Source organism: Vicia villosa, linkage group LG2, assembly GCF_029867415.1.
Source record: "Vicia villosa cultivar HV-30 ecotype Madison, WI linkage group LG2, Vvil1.0, whole genome shotgun sequence".
Taxonomy (NCBI): domain Eukaryota; kingdom Viridiplantae; phylum Streptophyta; class Magnoliopsida; order Fabales; family Fabaceae; genus Vicia; species Vicia villosa.
Genome location: NC_081181.1, coordinates 143,189,258 through 143,202,157, shown reverse-complemented (window position 1 = coordinate 143,202,157; position 12,900 = coordinate 143,189,258). Strand labels below are relative to the sequence as shown.

General features: G+C 39.5%; 2 protein-coding genes across 2 annotated transcripts; both read right to left on the bottom strand.

Annotated features, from left to right (window-relative positions):
- Nucleotides 1-847: 847 nt before the first annotated feature.
- Nucleotides 848-1,354, bottom strand: LOC131650209 (uncharacterized). Its single transcript, XM_058919927.1, has one exon. It carries the CDS (start codon nucleotides 1,352-1,354, stop codon nucleotides 848-850), a length of 507 nt encoding a protein of 168 aa, XP_058775910.1.
- Nucleotides 1,355-10,591: 9,237 nt separating this feature from the next.
- LOC131646945 (homeobox-leucine zipper protein HAT22-like) lies at nucleotides 10,592-12,157 on the bottom strand. The gene is made up of 3 exons (XM_058916871.1): nucleotides 11,558-12,157; nucleotides 11,391-11,470; nucleotides 10,592-11,139 (listed from the first exon to the last, which is right to left on the bottom strand). Exons 1-3 carry the CDS (start codon nucleotides 12,011-12,013, stop codon nucleotides 10,839-10,841), a joined length of 837 nt encoding a protein of 278 aa, XP_058772854.1. The 5' UTR covers nucleotides 12,014-12,157; the 3' UTR covers nucleotides 10,592-10,838.
- Between the last annotated feature and the right edge of the window lie 743 nt (nucleotides 12,158-12,900).

Here is a 12,900-nt window from a genome sequence, read left to right as displayed (position 1 = left end):
ATGAAAGACTCGCGCGAGGGAAAACTAGCCCCAAACTGGGAAGGCCCGTACCGAGTTTACGATAAAACAGAGAACGGCGCCTACTACCTCGAGGATCTCCTCGGAGTAAGACTTGCTCGGCCCTGGAACGCTGAAAAACTCAGACGTTACTACAGTTAGACCCGACCTAACACTCCCGGACGCCTGTATCCAACACGGGTGCTAACCGGGCATGGACCCGCGTCGTAGGTGCGAACGCGAGAACTCCACGACAACAACGGTCGGATACTACCACAAAATGGGAGAACCGACCACACGGAAGACTCTACACCTAGACCCTACGTGGAAGTACCTGCATGGCAGAACCCCAGCTCGCGATGGGACCGTTCACGCCGCGAGGACTTGGCCATGATCATGGACTCGTACTCGCTAACAGCGCACACCTGCTCTGCGCACCCGGGCCGTACTCAACACGCCCGGGCAATCATTCTAGGCCGAGCATATTCCACAAAACCGATAATATCACAAGTATATAAGTAACTCTCCGGCGTATCCGAGCATAAGCCATCAGTTACCTAAAACAATCGAAAAATATTCTAAGTGTGGAGGAAATACCTCGTCATACGAGCACAACAGGAAAGTTATCAATACACGAGCATACAACGATAACACCGAAGGTGCAGATGAACAGATATAAGCAAGCAAAGTTATAAAACATTAAAGTTGCCGACCAACATGGTCGACGATGTCCAAAAGTTACAATCAAAATGTCGGGCACGCAGGCCCCCAAAGTAATCCGGGCATTACCCAACAAAAGAAAATGGCACGCAGGCCGAAGAAGAAGGGCACGCAGGCCCAGGACCACTACCTACTCTTCACTCTCTGGAGACTCGGGCACCAACGCGCCGTCCACAATCTTCGAAGAGAGCCCGACGTTATCCTCCTTCAAGCCAGGGTTTAGAAGCTTAAGTTGACGAACAGCACGCTCGAAACCGACTTCAGCCATGTCGGCCAAGCTTATCTTCAGGCTATCTATCTTCTCCACGAATTCAGCCCTAGTCCGCAGAACGGCCACATCCGATGACTCGTCAGCCGAGGGAGCCCACTCAAGCTGAAGGTCGGCAAGCTTTTTCTTCTCCGCCGCAATCTCTCCGTCCTTCTGCTTGAGAACCGCATCGATCTTTCTCTTCAACTCCTTGCGGTCGGTCTCCAGGGTCTTTACCCTGTCCTCGGCAGTCTTCTTTGCCGCCTCCGCCTCCTTCAGGGCCTCGGACGAACCCGATCCACCATTGGCTAACGTGTGGGCCATCCCCAAAACCCTCATCACGGCTGCACCGTCGCACGCCAGCTGTTTCTGAAGGGACGGAGGGTCCATCTCACCGATCCGACGAGCTTCATCCGGAGAGGTAACCAGGGGAAACTTCTCAAACTAACCTCCATCCTTGTAACAAGGAGGCAATATAAAGCCACGCTCGGGACCTAAGCTCGACGGCTCATGGCGTCCACCCTCGGTGGCACGAGACCTCTTGGACGCCCTCTCGTCCTCCTTCATCCGAGGAGAACCCGCGGAGGCCGAATTCTCTGCAGCACCAGTTCCCCGATTCTTCTTCTTCTGATTCTTCCTTGCATCCAGAGCCATCTTCAGGACTGGGTCCTCCTTCTCCGGCATAGCATCTGCAAAGAAAAAATAAAGGGAGTTAGCGAAAACACAGGACAGGAGAGGAAAAGCAGGGTGAATAGGCACAACCTAACAACACCCGAGTCTCCTCGGGAGACCGACAAGATAACAAAGCCTTGGTATTAATAGGCCGCTGCTCCACGACCGGCACACCATTCTCGTCCAATACGGGATTCCCGTTCCTCGTCACCCACCGGGACATAGTAAAGCTGTCTACGTATTTGCATAGGACCGAATACGACTCTGCGTCCTGCTCATCCAGGTCCCCATCTTCCCAAGCGTAATGTTTAGGGGGAGACGAGAAGTGACCTTTCCACCAGAAAAACGGGAACCTCGTACAGAATTCCTTTGCTACCTGCCCGTCCTCACCCCTCACTAACTCCCCGTCGGCGTCGCGAAGGACCACGGAATCCGACACATCGTAGTAGGCCGTCGGGCTGAGCGAACGAACGACGAAGTATCGGTCCTTGAAACCTTTCACAGAGTCAGTGTACATCCCGAAGAGCTTCCGCTCGGCATTTTTGAACGAGACCCAGCCATATCGCCCCTCTGCCGCCTGCCTTTGAACACGAAAACACCGGCCAAACAGTGCGGTCGTGGCACCAATACCCAAATAATCACAGACGATCTCGAATGCTCGCATAAAAGCAAAAGCATTGGGATGCAATTGGGACGGCGCCAGATTTAGACACGCCATCATCGATTTCTGGAAGTCAGAGAAAGGCAATCGGAAGCCGAGCTTCTTGAATACATATTCATACATCGCAAAGCCATCCCCGTTGAACCGAGAGCATATGCGCTCGTCCCGAGATGGGCACGTGACTTGGTAATTCGGCGCTTCGCCTTCTTTCAAAACCTCGATTTCTGTGAAGGCCCCGTCTAGAGATTCAGTGTACCGAGAAGTGATCGTTAAGGCTTCCTCGGCTACCCAGTCGGCCGCAACCGTGCATTCGTAACTAAACAAGGGCATTGGGGAAACCCCTCCCTCGTCATCAGGACCCGGGGAACCAGCATGGTCATTGTCGACCAGAGAAGGCGCGTTTTGATCTTCGATGATCTCAACATCAGAGCTAGTGGCCGTCGAGTCGTCCGACTCGCTGCTCCATGAATCAGACCCCGAGCTGGACTCCGAGCTGGCGCTCGAATCAGATCCACCTGCACGCAGAAGGGAGAAAGTGAATTCGACAGTTCATCAAATCCACCCTTCCACCGCAATGCAAGCGAAAGGGTAGAGCAGGAGCGGCGGAGCCCCCGGCTAAACCCCCATCGAGGAAAGATGCCCGTCAGCCGAGGACTCACATATTGACGTGACACGACTGCGAAAAATCGTATCTAAACCGGCACGACGGTCTAACGCCAACATCATCTGGTCCGCCGACCCAAGCTAACCCCCGGGCATCGCCTGGATAACCCGAAGAGGAAGCAGCGACCGCTCGTCGGACTCAGCTTACGTTGATGACGAAGGCCGCGAAAATAAAGCACACAAACCCTAAGGAAAAAAATAAAGCAACGAAGAGGGAAGCGAACTTACGTGAAGACATGATGACGATAACCGGGTGAGCTTCTCGGTAGACGAATAGTATGCTGAATAATCTGAAAGAGTATCTTCCGAGGAGAGCCTATCTGATGCCGAGCAGGTAAACAGAGAGAGGGAAATTTCCAAATGAGAGGATTCGCCGCCTTTTATAGGGAAAGGGCTCGGAAGGCGAAGCGTCGCCTCTTCTGACAAACGCCGCCTCCTAGACCCTAGGCCATTATTACCTATGCCACGTCAGCGCGTGCCACCCACGCGCGACGTTTCGTTCCTCCACAGGCTGTTCCTCCGAGCACGTCTGGTCGACGAGGAGCCATCTCATCGAGCATCTCCCCGGCCCGAGCATCAGGTAAAGTCACAGCTTCTTGACCAGAAAACTCCGACTTGGGGGGCTCCTGTTCTGGACTGGGCCAAGGTTAGGCCCACTATGATTTTCAGCCCAATAAACCTCAGAGGCCCACGTTCCTCTACGGCCCTCCTACGCACTTAGGATGCCCATCTCAGACATGCTCGGCTGTCCTATATCCCCGGAGCATATGACACCCGACATGCTCGGCACTGACGACCCCGCAAACACCTTCGTTGCCGAGGACTCTGCTCCGCGCAGGGCTCCTTCACATTCAACCCTCCGAACAACTCGGATTCCACGTGGCTCCGGAAAGACCGCGTCTCCCTGGAACTTCGGAGCGGTTAACCAGGACAGAGGGCATACACGCACCTCTGATATTTCCGCTCAGGAAACCTGGCAGTCTCCTAGTTGGGCTTGGGGATCCAACCCAATAGCGAGATCATGGCCCAGCGCTGGGGGCTATATATACCCTCTTTGATTAGAGGGTCAGGTATTCAATTCTTACTCACTCTTAGCTAGTACTTGCGCTCCTTTGCTCGTCAACTTACTTTAGCATTGGAGTACCTTGCAGGTACACCCCCCTTCTCCTTCCTAGAAGATCCAGTCCGAGCAGCCTACGACGATTCTTCTGATCAGGTACGATCAAATAATTTGCAAGAACCTTGACCATTTTAAACAAGATGACTATTCAAGGTGAAAAGATGGAGCAAACCACCATTGTTAAGAAGGTGTTGAGGTCCATGGCCACAAAATTCAATTATGTGGTATGCTCTATAGAAGAATCGAACGATGTTTCAGAACTGTCTGTTGATGAGATCCAGAGAATTGTCTTGGTGCATGAGCAAAGAATGAAGATCAATCAAGAGAAAGAGGATGAACAAGTGTTAAAGATTGCAAGTTATGGTCGAGGTGGTGTCAACAATCGAGGTAGAGGGCGTGGTGGTTCTCGAGGTCGCGACAGAGGAAGATTGAGTAGAGATCAGATTCAATGCTATAAGTGCCACAAGCTAGGGCATTATCAAAATGAATTTCCAAGTTGGAAAGAGAATGATGCCAACTTTATTGAGTGTGATGAAAATGAGGAGTCTTTACTCATGGCTCAAAGGCAAAACACAAAAAGTAATAATGAAGTGTGGTTTCTTAACTCAAGATGCAGTAATCTTATGGTTGGAACAAAGGAACGACTATTCAATTTTAATGACAGGTTTTGTGAATTTATTAAATTGGGGGGTGAGTCCAAAATGAAAGTGATGGGAAGGGGAAATTTGAAGCTTCACATGAATGGCATCACTCAAGTGATCACTGATGTGTATTACTTGCCAGGCTTGAAGAATAATCTTCTAAGTGTTGAGCAACTAACGCAAAATAATCTCACAATAGTGTTTGAAAATGGACGTTTCAAAGTTCATCAGGCTGATAAAGGATTGATCATGAGCATAAAAATCTTATCCAATAAGATGTTTGTTGTGTCTGCTGTAACACCCTTCTAATACCCCACATAATTATTTAAACAGTAATCAGAGTAAACATGAAAAGGGCATTACAACTTCCATATAATCAAAATAATACTCATGTCATGCCATAAAAGAGAACGTTAAACCCAAATATCATTCAGATCGTCTTGTTAACACAGCGGAAATATATTTAACATTTGAACAATGCAACATCCAAAGTCATAGACTTAAAACACCACCATAATAAAATACTGAAATAAAAAGAGTTCAACAAATAACTCTAAACAACGTCCCCAGTGTTACACGACCAGAGCATGACACAGACCCAACTGACTCTCATGAACTACTTGACGAGCTAATCCTCACCAAGTACAAGAGCTACTCCTCAATCCGAAAAATAACAACAGTAAGGGTGAGTCTCATTCACATTTAACTAATGTAATAAGATATAGATAATAAAATATCATTTCAAATGCCATTCACCCAATCACAGTTACGATCAAATTCAAACCATACAATTAGTAAGCAAACAACCAATCAACACATGTTATAACATTGGACAATCTTCCATTCATGTTATAATAGCACAAACAGCCTAATGCAATGCAACTACATGCATGTGGTACCAAAATCTGGGATAACCCAACTCACCGACCCACCATCGTCAAGGATACGGTAACACCCACTCACTAATTCCACACAATGGGAATTAGCTACCACTGATCCACCATCGTCAAGGACCAGCCACATAATGATTATGAATGCATGCATCAACCATAATATGCTCATCACCCACATAAATCGACCAAATGTCATAATCATCAATTACCATAATAAATAGCCACACACAATCATGATATTCCTCAACCATAGTAAGACACATATTTTATACCAACAATACATGTATAACAAACACCGGTTACAACCACAACATCATACAGGTAAAACATTCATTAGTGTACCTATAAGCATAAACCACCACAACCAATTAAAATCAAATGTTTTAAAATAATTCGAGTCACAACTCAAAACACCATTTTATTATATAAATTATTTGATTAGCTTCACTATACTCGAAACGGCTCCAACATCCGGCTTACGGTTTAAAAGTTACACCTCTTTAAACTTTTCAAAAACGGCCTGTCGCCAACAGCTAACAGCACGCAGCGCCACACACAGTTCGCGGCGCGGAACGAATAGGAACTACGCCTTCGCGGCGCGGAACGAATAGGAACTACGCCTTCGCGGCGCAAACGAAGGTTCGCGGCGCGTACTGAACACAACCAAACTTCCTGGCTTTCTGCCAAGCAGTTCGCGGCGCCAACTCCTGGACGCGGCGCGAACTGGCAATTTCCAGAACTCCGAATCGCAAAAAACAGCCTGCGATTTTGCCCTTCCTTCACCAAGTCATTACCAAACCAATCCCATTCCAACCAAATTTCGCATACAGTGAAACAAATACATATTATAACACATTATAATACATTTAAATCATCTAATTAACACCATACATGATCAACACAATCATTACCAATCAATTCTCCCAAAACCTAACATTTCTACAACCTAAGCATAACTCAATTGGTACGATTAACATGATCAATTCTATCATACTACCTATAACCCCATAATACAAGATAAACGGAAGAGTCCCCCCTTACCTGAAGGTTGATTCTCCGCTCTTCCTCTTGTCGCACTTCTCCACTCCTCTTCTCTTTTCACGTTCAAGCTTTTCTCTTCTCCTTAGTTTTATTCCTCTTTCCCACGATTCCTCTATTTTGTGGAAAATAAAATAAAACTATTTTAATTAATAATAGGGCCTACCAATACACCCCCCCTCTTTACTAATCGCGACTTAAGCCCATTTGCTTAATTTCTCCATAGCTCTCAATAATTCCAAATAATTCCAAATAATTCTCCATAATTTAATTAAATAAAATTTAAAATTAAATTATGAAAATATGGAGTGTTACATCTGCACCTGTGTTCCTTCCTATGTGCATGAAATTTGAGTCAGAAAGTATCACAAATTTGTGACATTGCATGGCATCTGAGCTTCAAAGGCCTTGACACATTCATCAAGAAGGAAATATTGAAGGGAATGCCTAGCTTGAAAGGCCTGGAGGAGACTTGTTCAGATTGCTTAATGGGGAAGCAACATAGAGAAGCTATACCAAAGCAAGCTATATGGAGAGCAAAGCAGAGGCTTGAGCTAATCTACTCAGATGTGTATGGACCCATAAGCCTTAGTAGAAAAGCTGGTGTGTTTAGTATTTTTAAACAATTCAAAGCCTTAGTAGAAATGTAGCCAAGCCTCTACATCAAATTTCTTAGACTGATAGAAGAGGAGAGTTTACATCAAATGCCTTTAACTAATTGTGTAGCTTCCATGGGATCAAGACTTTAGACGACACACAATCGGATGACCAACTAACTTATGACACAACTCATGATTATGTATACCACAAATCATACTAAATGTCCATGTGTTATTTGATTTGTGTTACTTACGCAAATTAAAAAGGACATCCACAATTTCTTGTTCTGGTGCCATCACGTTTCAATTTTTATGGATATGTTCATTATATTGGCCACTTCTTTCGAATCTCATCGTATCAAATACTTGTCTTCTATCATAATCAGAATCCGACCTCCCGATAATAATTTAAAAACCTAATTTGACAAGTTTTATATGGATCTACTAAAGCATATGTTCATGTAAAATAAACTCTTGTTTATTGGTAAATTATTTTTCCAACATTAACATGTACAACACTTTGTTGGGGATGTTCCGGATCACCATCCTTTGATATATTAGCTTTGCTGACAGCATCGGGGTGCATCATACCTAAAACCAATTAAAATAAATAAGACAATTTCAACCTCTATCCAATGAGTTCAGTTTCCAAAGTAATCCTTTCAAGGATCCGAATTACGATATCTCAACTTTATTCATGATACAAAAAATAAACAATATTATTTCAATGATTGTAAACAAAAGACATGTATGTTACTTGTATTTGAGACGATTTTGAGCTTTTTTATGTTGAAAAACAAAAGAGTTCAATTTTTGAAGGGTTTAAGGAAAATGGGTTATGACCATGAGTGTAACAGATGTATAAAGAGTTCAATTTTCAAAGGTGTGTACAAAATTTGTAATCTTGACTTATTTTTTATTGCATTGACTATAATTTTGTTGGAACATTATGTCAATATTTCAATATAGGGAGATGAATTTGAAAAGTTCCTTAAGTAAAGTCTCACGTTGTGTGTTAGTTGAAAAACTCCTAAGTCCCACGTTGTTTAGATTATATAACATAGCTAGCTCACTTCATTATATAAGGAAATTCCTTGTTTCATTCCAAAACACACCAAAAACTTATTTTGAGTTTTTCCTTTCTCACATTCATTACTCCGTGCTTTTCAAATTTTTGAAACACCAAATTCTCTCTCTATTCTTAATACTCGTTGAATTTTCAGAGTATTTTCTTGAATTCTCTCTAAAAAATTATGTTAATTTCTCCTCGTTTGAGATGAAAAATTACAAGTATTAATTTTTTGGATTCTCTTTGGAGAATTATTTGAATTTCTCTCGTTTGAGAAATTATTTTGAATGTTCAAATATCCATTATTGAATTCTTTTTGGAGAATAATTTGAATTTCTCATTGTTTGTGAAATTATTACGACTGGTTGATATAGCAGTTATTATGAATGATTTGTATACCATATTCGACTGGTCTTTGTACCATCAAAGGATGTATTTCTAGAACTATTACCTACAGTGTAAATAGCAATCGTACAATATAGAACTGAGTTATGTTATCTTAAAAACGACGTGCTTGAGTTACTGCGTTGCATAATTTTTTACAATATCACGAAACGTCTTAAAGAGAGCAAATTGTTCCACTCATCCAAACAATTTCTTCAATGGCAAAGTTTTCCAAACCATAAAACAATCGTTTTTAAATTAAAAAATTCGTTGAAGTGTAATCTGTTCGAATTTCAAACTTAAAATCATTAAAATCAGTATTTTCGAGTTTAGAGAATGTAAGATAGAATTTATAATAAGTGTACAATGAACCACCAAAAATCAATACTATGATATGGAAATCATAGATTACTTAAATGCTCTCTTACCATTATCACTATTGTGAATACTTTTATGACACATATTTATTAGCTTTTTGTCTTTAAAACTATATATACGGGAGTCCGAGTTGAACAAAGCCGTTGAATTGGGCGGGCCTTATATGATGATGAAAGAGATGATCTGATATAAGGAGGCAAATTAACAGTTTCCTGGAAAGTGTCATCTTTCCCCCCGGAAAGCCTCAAAACATTAAATTTATTGGTCCACAATATAGTGACTACTAGTATATTATACATGTAATATTACTACTAGTTCAATACTACATTATTATAGTACTATTATTTATATTATCCTCTCAACACATAGGAACGTCTCTGGCATGATATACTAGTGTCCATTCAAAATTCGAATGATGATAGCGTGGGGAACACGTATAGGATTTATAGGTAAAAGAGATCACGACCGTTGAAATTGGGCAAAGAACCTGAGATGTCGTGTGAGGCGGAATTTGTGGGATTATATGTATTTTATGGGTAATTAACCAAAAGAACGGGGGTGAGGTGGGTCAGTGAAATCTGATGTTAAGATCTTGAGAAAGACCCATTCCCATTGAGCCATCACGTGGGAATGTGGCCCACCAGTTCCCTTAAAGCCAAAGCATTTCGTTAGATCAGACCGTACCATGTTGTCACATACTAATATAAATATAATAAATTAATGGTTTTTAATTTCTAGTTTGCTTTTCAAATGTTGTGTGAGTGACTAACTGATTTGCAGACAAAAACACGTGACCTAACTTCCATATCCACTATCCATATCTTGGATGATACTTCCCTAACTTAATCTCAACCTCCCATCCAACTCTTATATTATAATAATAATAATAATAATAATAATAATAATAATAATAATAATAATAATAATAATAATAATAATGTTATAATACAATTTACTATATTATAAACATAATTTATTTATTTCAATCATATATTTTAAAACATTTAAAAAAATAGTGACTTTTTTTGGTCATCAAACAATTATACCGACAAAAAAAACTGGCTCCTAAAAGTATTTTTAGGTTCTCTACAGATAAATTTTACTAAAAAAACTGTACTATCAATACACAAATATTAAACTCTTAATATGTGTAAAAACTGAAAATAATTGTAAAATGAAATATTTAACAAATCACATAAAACATAAAATAAATAAATTTCAACGAATACCTCATCAGCCATACTTTTAGTCGAGACAATTTGCTTGTCTGAATTCTAACTATCCAGCACGTGGGAAGTAGCTAGTTATAATTTTCAAAATCGTGTCATTATTTTCTAAATCGTGAGAAGAATCCATATATATAGAATAACAGAATTATATATATTTTTAAAATAGTAAACAAATGCAAATTGAAAATACAAACAATATTCCCCGCAAATTCGTCATGTTTTAATTTTCAATCAAAGAGTCGAGATAAAAAAAGCTCTTCAAAGCATTAACACATGCAAATGAAAGAAAAAATATTCAATAATATCATTAGATTCTTAGAACCAGGTATTCTATAATGATTTATAAACATACAACAGGAGAAGAAAATCCAAAATTAAAAAAGCAATTATAATTAGCAGTTACTATGATTTTTCTACCGTATTAAAACTAGTTACAACGTACTTTTCCCTAACTTTCCCTCCTCAACCAAAAAAAATACAATGGTTGAGGGGATAATACAATACTACTTAAATTTCTTCTGTTCTGTTCAACATGCAGCAGAAGGATTATTAAAAGGATTGTAAAAATGAGAATTAGGAGCCATAGTAAAAGCAGTGATAATCTTCTTATTTGACCCACCACCTTCTGCGACACGGCCGCCGAGCCGGTCGCAGGACGGGCAGATGGAGAGAGTAGCTGCTGGCATAGGCATGTATAAAGGTTGTGCAGATAGTTTCAATGCCTTCAGCTCTTGAAGCTCTTTCTTTAGCCTCCTATTTTCATCTGTTAATGTTTCACAACATTTCTTCAAAAACTCACAGTCTACCTCTGTTTGCTTCAGCTTTGTTCTGTAACATGTACACCAAAATTTTATTTAATGTATTATTAAAAAATAATTAATTGTGAATATATTATAGAAAAATAATGGATAATTTTTTAATTAAATGAAAATATATATTTTGTACTATATATATATATATATATATATATATATATATATATATATATATATATATATATATATATATATATATATATATATATATATATAGAATAGAACTGTTGATTTTTTTTTTATGAAAAGTTAAAAAGTCCGTACCTGGCTCTCCGATTCTGGAACCACACTTCAACTTGTCGTGGCCTTAGACTCAATTGTTTCGCTAAAGCTTGTTTTTGTTTCTGAAAATCAAATATTCAAAAAAATATAAATAAATAATAATTATTATAATAATTAATTAATTAGAAGAGATGAGAAAAAATAATTACAGGATTGAGAGTGCTGTGTAATTTGAAACTTTCTTCAAGTAATAGAGATTGTTCTTTGGTGAGTCTAAGTTTCTTTCTGGTGTTTGTTCCATCTTCATCTTCGTCGCTAATAACTCTCGAAGAAACTCTCTCTTCTTCTTCTACTGCATCTTCTTCTTCGTCTCTCTCCCTTTTCACGTGAAGTATTCTCCCATTTGAGAACGACGAAACAGTAACGCTGTGAGGTGAAGAATTTTGTCTACAAAGTTCCTCGCCATAGGTTTTATTTTTGGGAGGATTATAACTCTCAGCGGAGAGTCCCAACGTTAAGGATGGCTCGTTGGAGGAGTAGGGATTCACGGTGGTGGCGGTGGTGGTGGTTGTGGTGGTGGTTTCGTTTGGAGTGGTTAAGGATAAACCTAGCACAAGGTGGAGGTGTGAGTTATTGGAATCTTGATTATTGTTAATAAGAGCCATTTGATAATTGAGAGAAGAGTTTAGAGGGTGGAGGGTTGAGATGTGTGTGTTAGAGAAATATAGATATATGGTGGTGGTTTTAAAGGGAGGTGGAGAATGAATGTGAGACTTTTGTGTGGGGGCGTTGGGTTGGGTGGGTGGGTGGGTGGCCATGATTATTATTAATCATAATCAAACGGAGGAATGAGTCTAGGGACACGAATCTTGGTGTAATATGGGAAATATTGAAAGGAAGAAATAAAAGTCTTTTTTATATTTATATTCTTGTACAAAGGTTGACCATTTGTGCCTCAATATTGTTGTTACAATTATTGCACCCTCTATTCCATAATAAATATAATAGTATTTTTGAGTTTTTTTAGTCTTAGTGTTTTGATTATTTGATACTAGTATGTATGAAAAATTATATAAATTAAGGAGATCTAATAGTTTGTTTATTAAATTTTTTAAAACTATTTTGTTAAATTTATTATTAGAACAATGTTAGAAAAACACTTTCAACCATAAATATATCAAGATTACATATTTTATATAGCATATAGTCAAGTTGTTCAATCAATGACATCTTGACTCCGTGATCTTGTCAGGTTAATAATTAAATTAATTTTTAAAACATTATATTAAACACTATAAATCAATATCTTAATTTTTTTTCTTGTTTTAGAATATTTGAATATAGTGACAACAATTTATTTTGAATGCATTTATTTTAAAATTTTTATTTTGATAAAGAAATGAATTAGAAGTTAAATAATTTATATTTAAATATATTTATGTAAAAGTAAATTGAACAATAAATTTAATTTAAAAATAATAATTTGAATTTAATTAGGAAAAAATTTAGAGATAAAATTAATTTATTCTAGAACAATTAATGTCAAAATTTC

Coding starts and splice junctions, on each gene's coding strand:
- LOC131650209 (XM_058919927.1), bottom strand. CDS start 1,354: ATGGACCCTCCGTCCCTTCAGAAACAGCTGGCGTGCGACGGTGCAGCC.
- LOC131646945 (XM_058916871.1), bottom strand. CDS start 12,013: ATGGCTCTTATTAACAATAATCAAGATTCCAATAACTCACACCTCCAC. Junction 11,471..11,557: donor TACACAGCACTCTCAATCCT/GTAATTATTTTT, acceptor TTTGATTTTCAG/AAACAAAAACAAGCTTTAGC. Junction 11,140..11,390: donor TTCCAGAATCGGAGAGCCAG/GTACGGACTTTT, acceptor TACATGTTACAG/AACAAAGCTGAAGCAAACAG.